This window comes from Nanorana parkeri, unplaced genomic scaffold (genome assembly GCF_000935625.1).
Source record: "Nanorana parkeri isolate BGI_ZX_2015 unplaced genomic scaffold, ASM93562v1 scaffold436, whole genome shotgun sequence".
In the NCBI taxonomy this organism is placed as follows: Eukaryota; Metazoa; Chordata; class Amphibia; order Anura; family Dicroglossidae; genus Nanorana; species Nanorana parkeri.
In genome coordinates this window covers 1,178,662-1,197,132 of record NW_017306704.1, presented here as the reverse complement: position 1 = coordinate 1,197,132, position 18,471 = coordinate 1,178,662, and the positions used below count along the sequence as shown (strand labels likewise).

Sequence of the window (18,471 nt, the reverse complement as noted above, 5' to 3'; positions counted from 1 at the left end):
TTTTGTTTTTGGGGGGGGGGGGGGTTTTTTATCTTACCCCCCCCCCCCCATATACCACAGGGGGCATCCAGATTTCTGATGTCTCCCTCCTGCAGACCCCTACATCCACTGTGCCAGGGATGTGGAGATGTGGTCCTTGTGCCCATTAGCATGAGGACAAGGTGCCTTGCCAGGGCATGGAGGTATTATCACCTTCCTCTGCCAGGTACCTTTCCTGTGGTGCGGTTATGTAATCTGTATGGTTCAGGAGGGGAAGGCCACACACTGAATGCTCCCTCCTTTCCTGGTCAGGCAGGCTGTTTTTTTAATGGGATCCTTAACCACTTGAAGATGCGTTTGCGTGTGTATGTGGGGTGGGGGCGGACTTTAAAAAAAAACATTGTATTATTTTTTTTAAAATTATTTGTGACTTTTTTTTAGCTTCTTTTATTTTTTTTATGTTTTAATTTTGTTTTTAACACTTAAAGTGACATGAAACCCTCAGATTTTTTAACATAACCCAATACTGTAATGTGCGCCTTCCTGTAATCCATGGTTGTTCCCCTTCTCTTTGCTGCTCTTCCTTTTAAATCCTCATGTCTTCTCATGCTGGGGGAGAACTTCTGTTTTGCAGCAGACTGCCTTGTCTCAGGAATTGATACACGGTGTCTGTGTATCCGTTTGTATAGGCTTGTAACCTGAGCCGGCACTACAGGAACAGGCCCTGACCTGAAAAGGGAAGTTCTCCCCCAGCATGAGAAGACATGAGGATTTAAAAGGAAGAGCAGCAAAGAGAAGGGGAACAACCATGGATTACAGTAAGGCGCACATTACAATATTGGTTTATGTTACACAATCTGAGGGTTTAATGTCACCTTAACTTTATTGTTATCACATAGGGGGCTAGGAAACCTCTACGTGATAGCCAACTCACATAACAGGTCCTCTTTATGGAGACATCAGGGGTCTCTAAGGTGATTAGGGGTGCACACCCGCAGCTCATTCAATCGATCGGGCGTCTCTAGAGACACCCAATTGCTTGAATGTACACAGCCATCGCTGTAGTTCCACTGCCGTACAGTACAACACGGCACTCAGACTCTGGATGATGAGGTCACAGTACACATTCCTTACCTTTCTTTATAAATCTGACGTAGAGGAACCCAAATATTCCCAGAAGTCCTACAGACAGAAGGGTCACAAGTACAGCTCCTATAACGGCTCCTCTGTTGTCTTCTCTCTCTGTAATAATGAAGAACAAAATATCATCCGGATGTAGAAATGTTCCCAAACATGAAAATGATTGCCGGCTGATAATATCTGAACCGAGTGGTATCACCACAGATACACCCAACCCTGCCAGACACCCTACAGGACTATGTATGAAGGTGTCTGAAGAAGTCTTCTCCCTTTCATTGTCTATCCCGCCCCAGCAATGATATAAAAGGAAGATTTGGTTGGTTTTTAGGACAATACAGACAGTTTCGCTGTACACACATTAACCAACCTGAGGTCTAATATGAACCAGAGAAGGAAGGAGAGTTGTTGCTGCTGAAGAAATGACAGAACACAATATTGTCAGTACAGAAAGAAAACGACATCAAGATATGTGACATGTTCCAGATTAAAGTGTCTAGAAGATAATACAATCTGTCCCCAATAAGCCCAACCAGCCAAATATTACACTTTATATGCCAATAATGTCTATATCACGGCTTCACAGTATAGACAGTGCATACAGTATGTACAGTATAAATATGGCATATCCAATAGAAATACTGAACCAAGGATATGTTCATGAACTTGAGAGTCCAGAGAAGGGCAACAAAATTAACCCCTTCACAACCAGTGACGTACATAGAACATCATTGGCAGCGGGCCCGGCTGTCGGCTTTACAGTAGAAGTGATTCTGGTGGCTGCCACCAGATCGCTCCTACATGCCCCAGTGTGCAGGGGGCATGTCAGATGCTGGACCGCATTGTGTGTAATAGCAATGGTCTAACTCTCCAGCCTGCTGCCAGCACTCAGTATTTTACACAAAAGGGAAAAGGCCAACAGAATTATTACTGTATATGTGTGTACGGAACTTACCTTCCTCGCTCCATATTCCACAACATCCGGGTCCAGGGCTGAGCTCCAGCCACCTCACTCAGCTCCACCCCCCTAGCAGGTTAAGCTGATAGATTCCAGACACATGGGGCAATTGATCAAAACTGGAGTAGATGTGCACGGCAACCAATCAGCTTCTCTCTTCAGTTAAGATTTGAAAATGAGAGAGAAAGAAGCTGATTGGTTGCCGTGCACAGCTGGTCCAGATTTTGTTTGCTCCAATTTTGATCAATTGCCCCCATAGTGTTCAAGCAATTTGCCTGCTGCCGGGTATCTTCAACCTCCCTTCTCTTGCCTGCTGATCTGCTCTCCATCCTGAACTGTGATCCTGATTTACTAATCTCCTGTCTTTGCTCCCTTATGCCTGGTTCACACCTGAACGTTTTGTAGCGCGTTCTACGCTCGACGAACGCTCTACAAAACGCTCAAACATCTAAATCCCATTGTATTCAATGGGTCTGGTTCCCACCTCGGCGTATTTCCGCCTGTCCCTAACGCGCTACAAAACGGCCTACACCCAAAGAAGTACATGCTGAACCCTGTGCTGCCATCATTACCCACGCACTACTCAGCTGCCAAGCACAAACCTTCACTCAAGTTAACCCATGCTGCACAGAGCCAAGAGGATCACCTGCTAACCAACAGCGAACTGCATAGGATGTTCTCATTCGATCCAGGACTACTGAAGCTCTTCACTGCAAGTACTTTACAACCTTCTCTACTTGTCTACCTTATTGTGTTCATTCCTTGGATTAAGTGACTCTTAACTTTTTATAAGCGAGAAGTATTGCAACCAAGTTGTGGATTTCCTTTCATCATTAATTCCAATTGTGTGGACTGTTTTTAGTCATTCCTAACGCATGGTCATGGCTATATGAAGTAATATGGCCAAGCAACCCAGATTGTCTCTTGGACTGTTATTGCTACTCTAAGGTGCGATTTACCCCACTTGCAGTGCGTTCAGCCCGATTCCGGCTGGAACGCACTGCATTGCGGCCGGCTCACTTTTTTGCCAGGTTGGAGGTGGCGTGCGCCTGCAGTCTCGTGTGGTGCGGTCAAAATGCTGCAAGCACTATTTTGACCGCACTGGACCGCAGGCAAAATGTGCCCTGCGATCCCGTGCGGGCGATCGCATTGCGGCCGGAGGGCGTGGCTACGGCGCCATTCACTTCAATTGCCCGCCATGCCCCTTCCTGCCCGGCAAAAAATTGAGCCGGCCGCAATGCGATGCAGTGCGTTCCGGCCAGAATCGGAATGCACTGCAAGTGGTGTGAACGGGCCCTAAAGGTAATTTCTTATGCGGAAGAAGATTGTCTGTTCAGTTTTGTATTGCTGTAGTTGCAAGGTTGCAGCTGCAGTTGAGGTCCAGTGACACATGCATACTTGTGCGTTACAATATGGAACCTGAGTGCATTACAGTAATAGGGGAAGAAGGTCCATCTGGACTTTATGCTGACCTTGTGTTGGAAGCTAAAATAATTGACATCTATGATACATCTTTGATGGAAAGGTTCCTTAATATCGTGAGCTGCCCGTGCTGTTTGATATGCAAATGAAGACCATCAAAGGGTTCTTGGGGCTGGACACTGATCAAAGGAGATCTGCTGGACTGTCATGTCCTGGGGCAAGCCCGACCCCCTGCTGGTATTTACTGCCCTCACCTGTGTCAGCAAGGCATATATGCTGGGATGGGGGCAGGGGCATGTGATGGAACCTTCTTCCTGTGTGACACTAACCTAGCTGACAATCAAGACCTTTGGACAAGACAAGTCTTTCTGAACTCTGCAATCAAGAATGTGATTCGCTGAGACCTGCTGGAGAGGCGTGTCCGAAGAACAGAGAAAAACCCATGGCTTGTGTGAATGAGAGAGAGAGAATGGTGTAGCTAGCTGTAGGATCCTTAACCTCAATTCCTATCCCCAATTCCCCTTTCAAATTCCCTTAATTGTAATATGAATGTATATCCCTATTTGTAAATAAACCCGACACTTATTTAAGATTCAGTTGTTCATCAGTAATTTAAGGCACCCCCAAATCAGAGCACATTCTACATTTGGCACCCCAGAAAGAGTGTGGAAATTCCAAAATCCACATAGAACCTACTAGACGGAATTGCTCTAATTCAAGTTGCTGAAAGAACAGACCAGACCTGTTGCACGGATCTCGTGGTGAAGTCAGCTGGATCTTGGACTTCGTAGAAGGGTTGAAAGTGTGGTGAGTTGTTCAGTGGCTATGCAAAAGTTCTAATTGCCGGGAATCGTACGGTTCTGGGCGAGTTAAGGTGCCCATACACCTTACGATTATAGGAGGAAACGTTTCGTCCGATGATCGAATAGTCGTACGATTTTCGTACGGCAGCCCCATCCTGCCCCGATGATCGCAAGATTAATTTCGCCGTAATTAACGAAAAGCACCTGGGCGAAATGCGGTAATTGATTTGTCGTATTTTGGTTCGCGCATGCGCAGTGGAGATTGTACGACTTTTGACGGTCGGAAACGCCAGCAACCTAACGACAATCGTACGATCGAGCAAAGTTTTCAAACATGCTTGACCGTCAAAAGTCGTACAATTGTACAGTAATGTCGGTTCGGGCACTCTATTCACACGTACGATTGTCGTTCGAAAAGTCGATCGCATACGATTATCGTCCGATAATCATAAGGTGTATGGGCACCTTTTAATGGCCTGCTGGTTCGACAACTGCCGAACGGGCCGGTGTGCACACGCGCACACTGCCCGGTCGCAGTTATCGTAAGCCCGCCCCTCATTACAGTCATCGTAGGCCCGCCCCTAGGGCGATGATCGCAAGTACGATCTGCCTGTCCAAGATGGGCAGATCGTACGTTTTTTAAATTACTTTACAACCATCGCAAGACTAAGGTCTTGCGATGGTTGTAAAGTGTATGGCCACCTTAAGAAGGATGTGTAGAAGCCCAAAGACCGTGTTCTATGTAGAAGTCACAGGTATGCTGAGCTCATCTTTCTGCACACTAGTGCAATAAAACTACAAGAACCTCAAGTGAGTGGTGCCCGTCATTCTGTACATCCTGAGAGAAGAATCACTCTGAGGTGAATGTGCCTGGGACCTTATGGCCAAGTAAGTGAGCCTATGACATTCACAATGTAATTGCTGATGAGCTGATGGTCAATAATTGGCCTCACCTGTGTACTCTGCACACTTCCTGTGTTATCACAAAGACAGTAATTAGCCTTCCTAGTCCTTATCCTGGGACTGCAGAATGATTGGTGTTTTATGGGAGAGTTGGTGGGTCGGAGTAGTTTGGAAAGAAAGATTTGAGCAAGGCTGACAACATTCAGTCCACATACTGTAATTGCAGCGTGTTGTCAGCTCACAACATGACTGAGGAGCCGAGTGCCTCTTGTGTATCTGTTTTCCACCACACTGCAGTTTACAACATGACTGCTGACACAAAAGATATTACTGACCTGTCACTGTGAGGGTGAAATTCCTGGACAGCTCATTCTGGAGGGATCGGTGGGTGATAAGACAGGAATAAGTGTTCCCATTATCCTCCATCGTGGGGTTCAGGGTCAGTAGACTTGTCACATTGAATGTCCCATCTGAATTCTCCAGCACACTCTTCGCACAGGTCCAGATGTCTAGGAGCTCACACTCAGAGGATCCCTTACGATACTGAGCCCAGCGGATGGAAACATCTTTTGGATAAAAATTGTGAACGTCACACATCATTGTCTTCTCCGTCCCCAGCTCGATGGTTGGATCGGCCGGAGTCACCTCAGCTGATGGAGGAACTGTGTAGAGAGAAATAATTATTGTTAATTTCTGTAGAAAACACAGGAGGTCATAATCACAGAATGTGCAGCTTATAACACTCGGGAAGCATGAGGCGGATGTTCATAAATATGCCCAGAAGAAGCTATAAGCAGAAAAACCAAAAACAGCTAAAAGGTGGAGCCGATGAAAACCACAGAGGAGACTCTTCCAGCCAGCCGGTGAAGTCACTGAACTCCCTCCAGTCCCCACAGACATCACTAGAGGGAGCATTCCCTATGGGAGAGATTCCGTATCTAGTGACAGAAAACACTACCCAGCGCAGTCATTCAGTGTGGAAGATTTCGGGTCTCTTTGGTGACCTTTCCTCATAGCAATGTCTTATGTGTAGCTGCCGGTTTTATTTGCAGAGTACAAGTGCCACAGAAGAAGTACCACCAAGCCTGTCAGGGGCTTAAATAGCTGCACATACTGTCCTTCTCCCCCCTATCCCTGTTCTGGTCTCCGCCCCACCCGCACCAGCCTCCCCTTTTTTCTCCCCACTATGCTCAAAGTATGGGATGCCTTGCTTAGCTCCGCCAATATTTCTTCGTATTATGGCCCTCTTTCCCAAGTCATGGACAACCCTGACTTTCCTCCGGCACGCCTCACCCGCCAGTTCCTTGGTTGGGAGTCTCGATCCTTTAGCCCTATTTGTCAGGCTATGCAGGCGGGCACTTTGCGGCCCCTCATCGGGTTGCTGAAGAGGGAGGCTGTGATGCCGGGTAGCTGGCTGGCGTATTTTCAATTGCGCGATTTCCTGACCGGGCTGGCTGCGAGAGGTTGCCCAACGAGGGAGCTTTCTCCCTTTGAGAAATTATGTGTCTCCAGAGACCCCCCAGCACACATGATTTCTACTATATACAGGTTTTTGCTGTCAGAGCGCGCCTCCTTTGTGAGGGTCTGGGAGAGAGAGATAGGATGCAACCTCACGGATGAGGACATCTCTAAATCCTTTGCCTTGACACACACCATGTCCGTAGCGAGCAGATATCAAGAGAGAAATTATAAGGTCCTGTCGAGATGGTACTACTGTCCTACTAGACTCCAGGCCATGTATCCATCTACCTCTGCACTATGCTGGCGGTGTCTGTCACATCCAGGGACGATGTTGCACATCTGGTGGTCCTGCCCTCTGCTGACCTCGTTTTGGGAAACTATTTTCGATACCTATGATCAGATCTTTCACACCAAGGTGGACAGGTCTCCACAGGTGGCCCTTCTGTCCGTGCTGCCAGGTTCGGTCTCATCGGCTAAGAAGGGTCTCCTCAGATTTTTCGTGATGGCGGCTAAGGCGGTTATACCGCGTCACTGGAAGTCGAGTACTCCCCCTACTACCCGTGAGTGGGTTCTTGAAATGCATAATATATGCCGGATGGAGGAGCTCACTGCAGCTCTGTACCACCGAGATGCCAAGTTTACTGCTACTTGGAGTGTCTGGTTGCATTTCTGCACTACTGAGGGCTTTACCAGTCTGGTGATGCTGTAATTGGACACCTCAGTAAAAGAGATACATTGTAGAGTACCCCGGACCGTGGCTGTACCATACCCCCCCTCCCCCTACTTTCCTCTTCCACCCCTCTCTCTCTTTCCTCCCCCCCAGCCGGGAGGGCTGGAGGCTCCCACCTTGTGGGAACAATCTGGAGCTGTGGTGTTCATTGTCATTGGACCATTGTCCTCCCTAGCTTACAGTCAAGTTATTTGATGCATATTACGAAGGTTGTATGATGTTGTTGTGCCTTAACACTGTAGTGCTGGAGTGACTTGGGAGTGGCCATGATGTTTATGTCTTTATTGCACTTGATGTATATGCTCCAGGTCTTTCATGTTCTTCTGTATTGTCTTGTTTACTGACATGTACGAAAATCTTCAAAATAAATATATTCTTTAAAAAAAAAATAGCCTAACCCTAACCTACACAGATTTACCTACAAGTGTCTTGGTGTGTAGCCGCATGCAGAGGTTTAAGAAGGAATGTTAGTTGTTCATGTGGTCACTTCCCTCTACTGCTGGATATAGGTGATGCTGGGAATGGGATACGGATGGGGAGGTGCAGGGATTGGGATACGGATGGGGAGGTGCAGGGATTGGGATACGGATGGGGAGGTGCTGGGATTGGGATACGGATGGGGAGATGCTGGGATTGGGATATGGATGGGGAGGTGCAGGGATTGGGATACGGATGGGGAGATGCTGGGATTGGGATACGGATGGGGAGATGCTGGGATTGGGATACGGATGGGGAGGTGCTGGGATTGGAATATGGATGGGGAGGTGCAGGGATTGGGATATGGATGGGGAGATGCAGGGATTGGGATACGGATGGGGAGGTGCAGGGATTGGAATACGGATGGGGAGATGCTGGGATTGGGATATGGATGGGGAGGTGCAGGGATTGGAATATGGATGGGGAGGTGCAGGGATTGGAATATGGATGGGGAGGTGCAGGGATTGGAATATGGATGGGGAGGTGCAGGGATTGGAATACGGATGGGGAGATGCTGGGATTGGGATAAGGATGGGGAGATGCTGGGATTGGAATACGGATGGGGAGATGCAGGGATTGGAATACGGATGGGGAGGTGCTGGGATTGGGATACGGATGATGAGGTGCTGGGATACGGATGGGGAGGTGCTGGGATTGGAATATGGATGGGGAGATGCAGGGATTGGAATATGGATGGGGAGGTGCAGGGATTGGAATACGGATGGGGAGGTGCTGGGATTGGGATACGGATGATGAGGTGCTGGGATACGGATGGGGAGGGGCTGGGATTGGGATACGGATGATGAGGTGCTGGGATACGGATGGGGAGGGGCTGGGATTGGGATACGGATGATGAGGTGCTGGGATACGGATGGGGAGGGGCTGGGATTGGGATACGGATGATGAGGTGCTGGGATACGGATGGGGAGGGGCTGGGATTGGGATACGGATGATGAGGTGCTGGGATACGGATGGGGAGGTGCTGGGATTGGGATACGGATGGGGAGATGCAGGGATTGGAATACGGGTGAGGAGGTGCTGGGAATATGGATGATGAGGTGCTGGGATTGGAATACGGGTGGGGAGGTGCTGGGATTGGGATACGGATGGGGAGGTGCTGGGATTGGGATACGGGTGGGGAGGTGCAGGGATTGGGATACGGATGGGGAGGTGCAGGGATTGGGATACGGATGGGGAGATGCAGGGATTGGGATACGGATGGGGAGGTGCTGGGATTGGAATACGGGTGGGGAGATGCAGGGATTGGGATACGGATGGGGAGGTGCTGGGATTGGAATACGGGTGGGGAGATGCAGGGATTGGGATACGGATGGGGAGGTGCTGGGATTGGAATACGGGTGGGGAGGTGCTGGGATTGGAATACGGGTGGGGAGGTGCAGGGATTGGGATACGGATGGGGAGATGCAGGGATTGGAATACGGGTGGGGAGGTGCAGGGATTGGAATACGGATGGGGAGGTGCAGGGATTGGAGTATGGATGGGGAGGTGCAGGGATTGGGATACGGATAAGGAGGTGCTGGGATTGGAATACGGATGGGGAGATGCTGGGATTGGAATACGGATAAGGAGGTGTTGGGATTGGGATACGGATGGGGAGGTGCTGGGGTTGGAAGACGGATGGGGAGATGCTGGGATTGGAATACGGATGGTGTCAAGGCTGGACCAGTGATAAGTGTCTAACTGGATCACAGCTGCGGAACAGGTGAAGGTTTTATTGGATGAGGAAGTTCAGTGAGCGACTCCCAATTACATTAACTGCTAGAGGGAGACCGCACTCATCATATACTTCCTGTTAAACTGAGGTGAGGAATAGTACCCCTTACCCCACACTCATAGGCGGCAAGCTGTACATGTGCGGTACCAGCGTGCGGAGTATCAAATGGGGAGATAAACAGTAGGAGTAGCCAAGGGTTAATCTCTAGTTATCAAAGCATATGAAGATATGGGACTTGTAGGCAGAGTCAATGGGGAGGTAAATGGCAGGTTATTCAGCAACAAACAATTTAGATGCACCTCTATGCAGTTTTATCAGCAGATAGCAAGCAGCGGTAAGCAATATGAGGATAGCTCATGTACTCCCCAATTACAGACTTATCAGCAGACAACAGACTTAGCGCAATCACAACCCTTCATGCGTTAATATGGCAGTTTTAGAGAATGTGTCAGTCCTACGTCTCTTAGCAGGTATAGCCAACTGAAGGAGAAGCAATCCGGATCAGCTGGAGAGGATCAGTGGGTGTGCGTGTGAGATAGCAACACATAAGCAGCATGCAAGCAGGCACAAAACATGTAGCAGGTTCAGCAAGATTTGCAATGACTTCCAGAATACTTGCGGTTGTGTGCTCTGAATAGCTCTGGGCTCACAGCGGGGTAGCAGTCTCGATTCGCCTGTTTAGTGTTTCAGGGCAGTGATCTGAGTAGACTGTCCAAGGGCAGCCTGTGGGTTCTCTGTTCGTCACTCGACTCTCCAAAACGAGAGAACGCCGAGCGACGAACCAGCTGACCCTTTACCCTGGTAGCCACGCCCCGTGGGAGGAGCCGCCGTGACGTCACGCACGAGACGACCCTTCGCTGGAGCGCGGGGACACGCCGGGTAAGTCTGTGACAGTACCCCCTCCTCAAAGCCACCCCTCTGGGGTGGAAGCGTGGAGAGGGTTTGAGCGGATGCCTGGTATGGAAGGATCTCACTAGCTTAGGAGCATGCACGTCTCTACCGAATTCCCAGGAATCGTCCTGAGGGCCATACCCCTTCCAACGAATGAGGTATTGGAGTCTATTTCTATGAACCCGAGAATCTAGGATCTGGTCTACTTCGTATTCAAGCTCTCCATGAATGGAGACGGGAGGAGGAACGGGAGGTGTCCCTCTACCAAACGTGTCTGCCCTGTGAGGTTTTAAGAGGGACACGTGGAACGTGGGGTGTATTCTTAGGGTTTTTGGCAATGTTAGACGAACCGCTACTGGATTGATGAGGCGTTCTATGGGAAATGGACCAATGAACAGCCGACTGAGTTTTTTGCTTGGAGTTTTGATAGCCAGGTTTTTGGTAGATAACCAAACAAGATCCCCTACTTGGTAAGCAGGTGGAACACGCCTCCTGAGATCGTGATATCTTTTATGTCGCTCTTGAGCTTGTTTGAGGTTGGCTTTTATTAGGTTGTTGTTCTGTTGTATGCTTTGCAGATAGTTGTTGGCAGCAGGAAGGTTGGTACCCAAGAAGGATAGAGGGAATGGGTTGGGATGGAACCCGTAGTTAGCGTGAAAAGGAGTGAACTGGGTGGAGGAGCTGGTAGAGTTATTATAAGCAAATTCTGCGAGAGGTAACCAGTCCACCCAGTCATTTCGTCACTCGACTCTCCAAAACGAGAGAACGCCGAGCGACGAACCAGCTGACCCTTTACCCTGGTAGCCACGCCCCGTGGGAGGAGCCGCCGTGACGTCACGCACGAGACGACCCTTCGCTGGAGCGCGGGGACACGCCGGGTAAGTCTGTGACAGTACCCCCTCCTCAAAGCCACCCCTCTGGGGTGGAAGCGTGGAGAGGGTTTGAGCGGATGCCTGGTATGGAAGGATCTCACTAGCTTAGGAGCATGCACGTCTCTACCGAATTCCCAGGAATCGTCCTGAGGGCCATACCCCTTCCAACGAATGAGGTATTGGAGTCTATTTCTATGAACCCGAGAATCTAGGATCTGGTCTACTTCGTATTCAAGCTCTCCATGAATGGAGACGGGAGGAGGAACGGGAGGTGTCCCTCTACCAAACGTGTCTGCCCTGTGAGGTTTTAAGAGGGACACGTGGAACGTGGGGTGTATTCTTAGGTTTTTTGGCAATGTTAGGCGAACCGCTACTGGATTGATGAGGCGTTCTATGGGAAATGGACCAATGAACAGCCAACTGAGTTTTTTGCTTGGAGTTTTGATAGCCAGGTTTTTGGTAGATAACCAAACAAGATCCCCTACTTGGTAAGCAGGTGGAACACGCCTCCTGAGATCGTGATATCTTTTATGTCGCTCTTGAGCTTGTTTGAGGTTGGCTTTTATTAGGTTGTTGTTCTGTTGTATGCTTTGCAGATAGTTGTTGGCAGCGGGAAGGTTGGTACCAAAGAAGGATGGAGGGAATGGGTTGGGATGGAACCCGTAGTTAGCGTGAAAAGGAGTGAACTGGGTGGAGGAGCTGGTAGAGTTATTATAAGCAAATTCTGCGAGAGGTAACCAGTCCACCCAGTCATCCTGAAGGTATGAACAATGACATCGGAGATACTGTTCTAGGCATTGATTTACCCTCTCAGTTTGTCCGTTGGTTTGAGGGTGGTGGGCACTGGACAGGGACTGGTCAATGCCTAAGCGGCTACAGATAGCCTTCCAAAACTTAGAAATGAACTGAGACCCTCGATCAGAGATGAGTGTGGAGGGTACCCCATGTAGTTTTACTACGTTGTTTATGAATGCTTCGGCCGTCTCTCTAGCGGTGGGTAGGTGATGTAACGGTATGAAGTGGCTCATTTTGGTGAAGCCATCCACAACCACCATAATGGTGTTATGGTCCTTGGAAGGCGGTAAGTCAACGATAAAGTCTAAGGAGAGCCTCTCCCAAGGATTGGATGGAGTTGGAAGGTTGGTTAGAAGACCGTAGGGTCGACTCTTGGAAGATTTGCAGGTGGTACAGGTGGTACAGGTAGATACGAAACGTCTGATATCGCAGGCCATGCGAGGCCACCAAAAGTACCTTTTGACTAGGTCAATAGTCTTATTCATGCCAGGGTGGCCTGTAAGAGGAGAATCATGTAATAGCTTAAGAACCGGTAGTTGCATAGTTGGGGGGACGTATAACTTGCTCTCTTTATAGAGCAAACCTTCATGATCCTTTTGGAGGTTCGGGGGATGGGAATCTTGAGAATCCTGTAAGTGGGGCTGATAAACCCCTTTTTGAGGTTTTCGTCGAGGTAACTTTTTAGATGCTTCAATTCTGGTTCCGAGAGGGGGTAGACGCGTCCGACGGGTATGGTGCTGCCTGGGAGAAGGTCAATGGGGCAGTCATAGGTCCTATGAGGGGGCAAAGCTTCAGCGGCCTTCTTACTGAACACATCGCTGAATTCCCCATATTGAGGGGGAACAACGGCTGACCCCAACTGTAGTAGTGCCACGTGTGGGTAACACGTCTCCCTGCAATAGGGGGAATCAAGCAATATTGAGTTTTGTGCCCATAGAAAGGAGGGTTGATGTAGTTTCAACCACGGTAACCCCAGTATGATGGGGAAGTTGGGAGAGGGAATCAAATCGAATGTAAGATATTCGGTATGGTTTTGGGGCGTCATAACGCGCAGGGGTTGTGTGACCCTAGAGATGGGCCCTGTGGATAAAGAAGTACCATCAATGAAAGTGACTACAAGCGGGGCATTTTTTGCAAGTGTAGGGATTTTATTTTGATCAATCAACTGAACATCAATGACATTTCCACATGACCCGGTGTCGACCATAGGTTCAGTGCGGATTCGATTTTGCTCCCACTGCAGAGTTAAGGAGATAAAATTGTAATTACTTGAGGCAGGGCCGGATGGAAACATTTTGCAGAGGTGATCGCTCTTACCTTCGGTCTTTTTGCGGATCAATGGACAGGATTCCACGATGTGGTCAGGGGCTGCGCAATACAGACACAAGCGATTCTGTCGTCTGCGAAGTTTTTCAGCTTGTGTGAGTGGACCTTTGACTGATCCGATCTCCATGGCCTCTACTGGTTGGACAGGTGGCACCGGAAGGAAGCGGCGGGGCAAGGGTGGCAAGCTAGACGTTCTCTCTGCCCGTCTCTCTCTTAAGCGCCGGTCCACGTCGATGGACCTCATCATGAGTGCCTCTAGGGTAGGTGGTTGTTCAGCCCTTGCGAGCTCATCTTTGAGGTTTTCACAAAGGCCCAGACGGAACTGGTTTCTCAGGGATATGTCATTCCATTCAGAGTCCCGAGCCCAGCGTTTAAATTGAGAGATGTAATCTTCTACGGGTCTGGTGCCTTGTTTCAAACTGCGTAAGGTGGCCTCCGCTGTGAGCTGCTTGCTTGAGTCCTCATAGAAGAGAGCCATAGCGTGCAAGAATTCCGGAAGGGGATCGAGGATGGGATCTTCTGTTTCAAGATAGGTGTTAGCCCAGGCCCTAGGTTCCCCACGCAGGTAGGAAATAAGTGACCGGACTTTAACTGCGTCATTAGGGTATGTACGTGGTTTAAGATCAAACATAAGTTGACACGCACTTACGAACTGGGATACGGGTGGGGAGGTGCTGGGATTGAAATATGGATGAGGAGGTGCAGGGATTGGGATATGGATGGGGAGGTGCTGGGATTGGAATACGGGTGGGGAGGTGCAGGGATTGGGATACTGATGGGGAGGTGCAGGGATTGGGATACGGATGGGGAGGTGCAGGGGTTGGGATACGGGGGGGGGGGGGCAGGGATTGGGATACGGATGGGGAGGTGCAGGGATTGGGATACGGGTGGGGAGGTGCAGGGATTGGGATACGGATGGGGAGGTGCAGGGATTGGAGTATGGATGGGGTGAAGTAGATATAATGAAACTGAAAGCTTTTTCAGTAGCAGATTTCCCAGGAACTTTTGGAGCTAAAATACTGATCCTGAGTTGTTTCCGTCTGCTGTAGATGGTCACACACCTTACAATGATTGTATGATCTCCTTTCCATGTATTAGCAATGATGAGAGCACACGTCACGCCTTCTATATCAGGTAACCGTCACACTACACAGATGTTACGGCAGATAATGGAGGTTGTACAATAGGGTTGTAAAGTGAACAGCCAACCTCCGATTTATTAATGTGGAGGCCGACCTAAACAATGTGTTCAATCAGAAGAGAGGTAACGAGTTCCCATCACTCACCTGACACCTCCAGAGTACTTCTACCTTCTGCTTTATCCGGAGTGTTTATCACTGTACAGGTATATTCCCCCTCATCAGAGAACTGGACCCGGGGGATGCGGAGCTCTGCGTTTCCTCTCCGGAACTCCGTCACGTCCACGGAACATCCCGGCCGGAATGACTTTACAACTCCATCGATATTCTCATACACGTCATGCACAGTGTCGTTCTCTGATCTCCTCCATAGTAATGAAATGGCTCTCTCGGTATTTAGATCAGATATATCACAGGGAATGGTGACATCCCCGTCCCTCGGTGATAACACACGTGGCATCCTCATTGTGACCCTCACAGCCCCTATAAGAGGGAAATAAAGTTATCTGTAGATACAAACTGAGGAATACAAAGTATCATTGTGATCTGTATCAATGTAATGTGCCGACCGTCCTGTCATATGTCACTGTCCCAGCAGAGGGCGACACTCCTCTCCTGTACATACTGCCCCCTGTCATACCCCCCACACTCCTCTCCTGTACATACTGCCCCCTGTCATATCCCCCCACACTCCTCTCCTGTACATACTGCCCCCTGTGGGAAGGATGAGAGAGGAGGGAAGGATGAGAGAGGAGGGAAGGATGAGAGAGGAGGGAAGGATGAGAGAGGAGGGAAGGATGAGAGAGGAGGGAAAGGGAGAGGTATTACTCTGCCCCTAGGCAAAAACAAGCATGTGAACTGCAGGGGTAGTTCTTTCTTGTGCCCCGAGTTGGGATTTAAAGCTGTTTTTTATAAAACATTGCACATCAGAAAGTATAGTATAGAAGTATCAGTTTGCCTTATGGAAGATGGAATAAGGGGAACAATTACCTTCAAGCGGCCGTTCATGTCCTGGCAGCAGCTGCTCATTGCTTGTACATCTTCATTTATACTTTCCAGTTCCTGAAAAACAGACATTTCCAACATCGAACATGTATCAAATGTAACATACACAACAGACTACCAGAATACAAGAGACCGGGATTGAATAGCTAGGAGGAAGCTATATAGAAGGTATAGGGAAAGTATAAGGATACAGAATATAAATATTACTGTGTATTATATTATTATTATTAAAGGATTTGTATACGCATGAGCAAAATGTATTTCCAAGCCCCATTCACACTGAGCTGCAAGCTTTTTCAGCGCTGATTTGAGCTGATCAACATTGAGCTACATTGCACATTTTGTTGCGCTACGTAGCGCTTCTTTTGGCAGTTTATCAAAGTCTATTGGGGCCAAATCACTTGAAATCCATTGAAAAATAGCTTATGTTCGAGCTACAAGCTGCATTGAGCTGCAAGATGTAAACATCTCCATTGGAATGCATTGGAAGAGCTACGTTGAGCTTCATATTTGAGCAATTTTGAAGCGGAAATCGCGCTACAAAACGCATTGTGTGAATGAGGTCTTACTTTGATCCTAGGAAACAGCTTTTATTACACAATAGAACACCACCATTAGGCTTGTACAATTCTTGAAGGTAGTTGCTGGGAGCTATGTTTCTACTGATATAGGTACACTGCTAAAACTACATCTCCCAAGAGCCCCTTCCATACACAGATTGTGGGCTCTTGGTAGCAGCATGGTTTTTCTGGGAAGGAAGTCAATGTATACATTTAGAAGGGATGGGCAGAGCTCTGCAATCTAGCAGGGAAGAACTGAGACAGGGCTGACAACACTGCTTGGGATTTCAGGGCAACAGACACAACTTTGTCAACCAACAACGGGAAGATAGGAGCTCACTGCATTTCTAGCAGGATCACCAGGTATTTGTGTACTTTAAATTGTTTGTTTTTTCCATTTTTAAAAGGAATAAAACATGGAGAAATGTGCATCATGCATCGCAGAGATTTACTGAATATTGATTTTGGCCAGACATATTGCTTAACTCTTAACCCCCCACCCCCAATCTTAACATCCTTTAGCCTAACCCTTACCTGAACGCTAACAGCTACACTGTACTCTAACTCCAGACCAACACTTAGGCCTCATTCACACACAACGCAAGCAAAATTGTATATTGCTTATATACGCGTCTATGCGCGTATATACGAGCATATATGCGTGCACTATATGCAATCCCAGAATGCATCACTCGTAATGGAATTTTTAATGTGCTGTACGCGCGTAAACACGAGTACATGCGCGTAAATACACAGAAATACGCTGCCCGGACGCATCTCTGTTCCATTCTGTTTTTGCGCATATATACGCTACGCAAATATACGGCTCTATACGCGGCTGTGTGTATGGAGCCATTTATTTGCATAGGTTGCATATGGTACAATATGCACGTACGCGCGCATACGTGCGGCAGTGTGAATGAGGCCTTACTCTTCCCCTGAACTAAAAGCCAACACTAAACTAACATCTTCTGCATCACACTGATCTTAAAGTGACACTAAACTCAGGAGTTAAACCTTAAAAATGCATTGAAGTACCTTAAGTATTAACAAAAATTTATCTTATTTGTGTATCAGTCGGCTGTAGATCCTCAAATCATCTCTGAATTGGTGCTGACACTGTCCTTCCTTCTGGAGGGTGACTACTTTTGTTCCCCATGGTCACTGTGTGTTGTAAAGTAGCCACCGCTCCAAGCTCGCTCCCGTGATGGGTTACAATCTCAGTACAAATTAGTAAACTAAACATGAGACTGTAGTCCATCACAGGAGTGAGCTTGGAGCGGTGACTACTTTACAACACACACAGGGACCATGGGGAACAAAAGTAGCCCCCTCCAGAAGGAAGGACAGTGTCAGCATGAATTCAGAGATGATTGAGGATCTACATCCGAGTGATACACAAATAAGATACATTTTTGTTAATAGTTAAGGTACCTGAATATATTTTTAAGATTGAACTCCTGAGTTTAGTGTCACTTTAAGCCTCCTGATATAGCGCTAGTAAATAACAGTACATAACACAAAGGTAAAATTTTCCTATTTTAGTTAGATATCATTGGTTATAGAAATATCAGTTACAGAATTATTTGCAGTACTCAGTGATACACAAACAAACTCCAGTATTGTTATTGGTGAAGGTACTTGAATGTATTTTGAAGGTTTAGTTCCTGAGTTTAGTGTCAGTTTAACCTGTGGGAGAAGATGTGTCAATGAATACTTGCAGTGCTGCCCCAAAAGATACCAGCACTGATTTCCTTGCACTGAAAGTGGAGAGCCAGATGTGTCCACGACAGTTTTTATTCCATCACTAAAACCACTTTACTTTGCTGTTGCTGAAATAGAATTGCAATTTATTTGAAATTACCTCTTTAACCTTTTTAAATATTGTTACAAATTCTTCATTTATGGATAAGCTCCGTCGTTCAATATCTCCTCTCAGGTTTCTCCGACTCCTCAAACTGTTCTCAGTGAAAAATATGGAGAGGGATTTAAGAGCTTCCAGCATTTCCTATGAAAAGAGGATTACAGTTAATATTAAAAAAAATTCACATTTGATGAACGTTTCTTTTTAAAAACACACACAAGTTCCACCTTTACACGTTACAGCTGACCTCAAAATATTTAAAGAAGGACTCCGGGCTTATTAAACATTTACCCTTGCAGTGCGGCTAACCCCGCACTGCAAGGGTTAAGTGCTCGTTTTAGTCTATTAACTAAAAAAAAAAAAAAAAAAAAAAAGGGGGGGAGAGAGATATACCACCCTGGTTCTCGGGGAGTG

General features: G+C 47.7%; 1 protein-coding gene across 1 annotated transcript in view; it reads right to left on the bottom strand.

Moving 5' to 3' along the window:
- LOC108790002 (natural cytotoxicity triggering receptor 3 ligand 1-like) overlaps positions 1 to 15,094 on the bottom strand; it is a 20,234-nt gene extending 5,140 nt beyond the window's left edge. The window contains exons 1-3 of the mRNA XM_018560170.1: positions 14,776 to 15,094; positions 5,538 to 5,864; positions 1,114 to 1,221 (exon numbers count right to left, since the gene is read on the bottom strand). Coding sequence (XP_018415672.1) covers positions 1,114 to 1,221; positions 5,538 to 5,864; positions 14,776 to 15,094 — 754 coding nt within the window. The remainder of the gene's footprint in view (positions 1 to 1,113; positions 1,222 to 5,537; positions 5,865 to 14,775) is intronic.
- Positions 15,095 to 18,471: the final 3,377 nt, after the last annotated feature.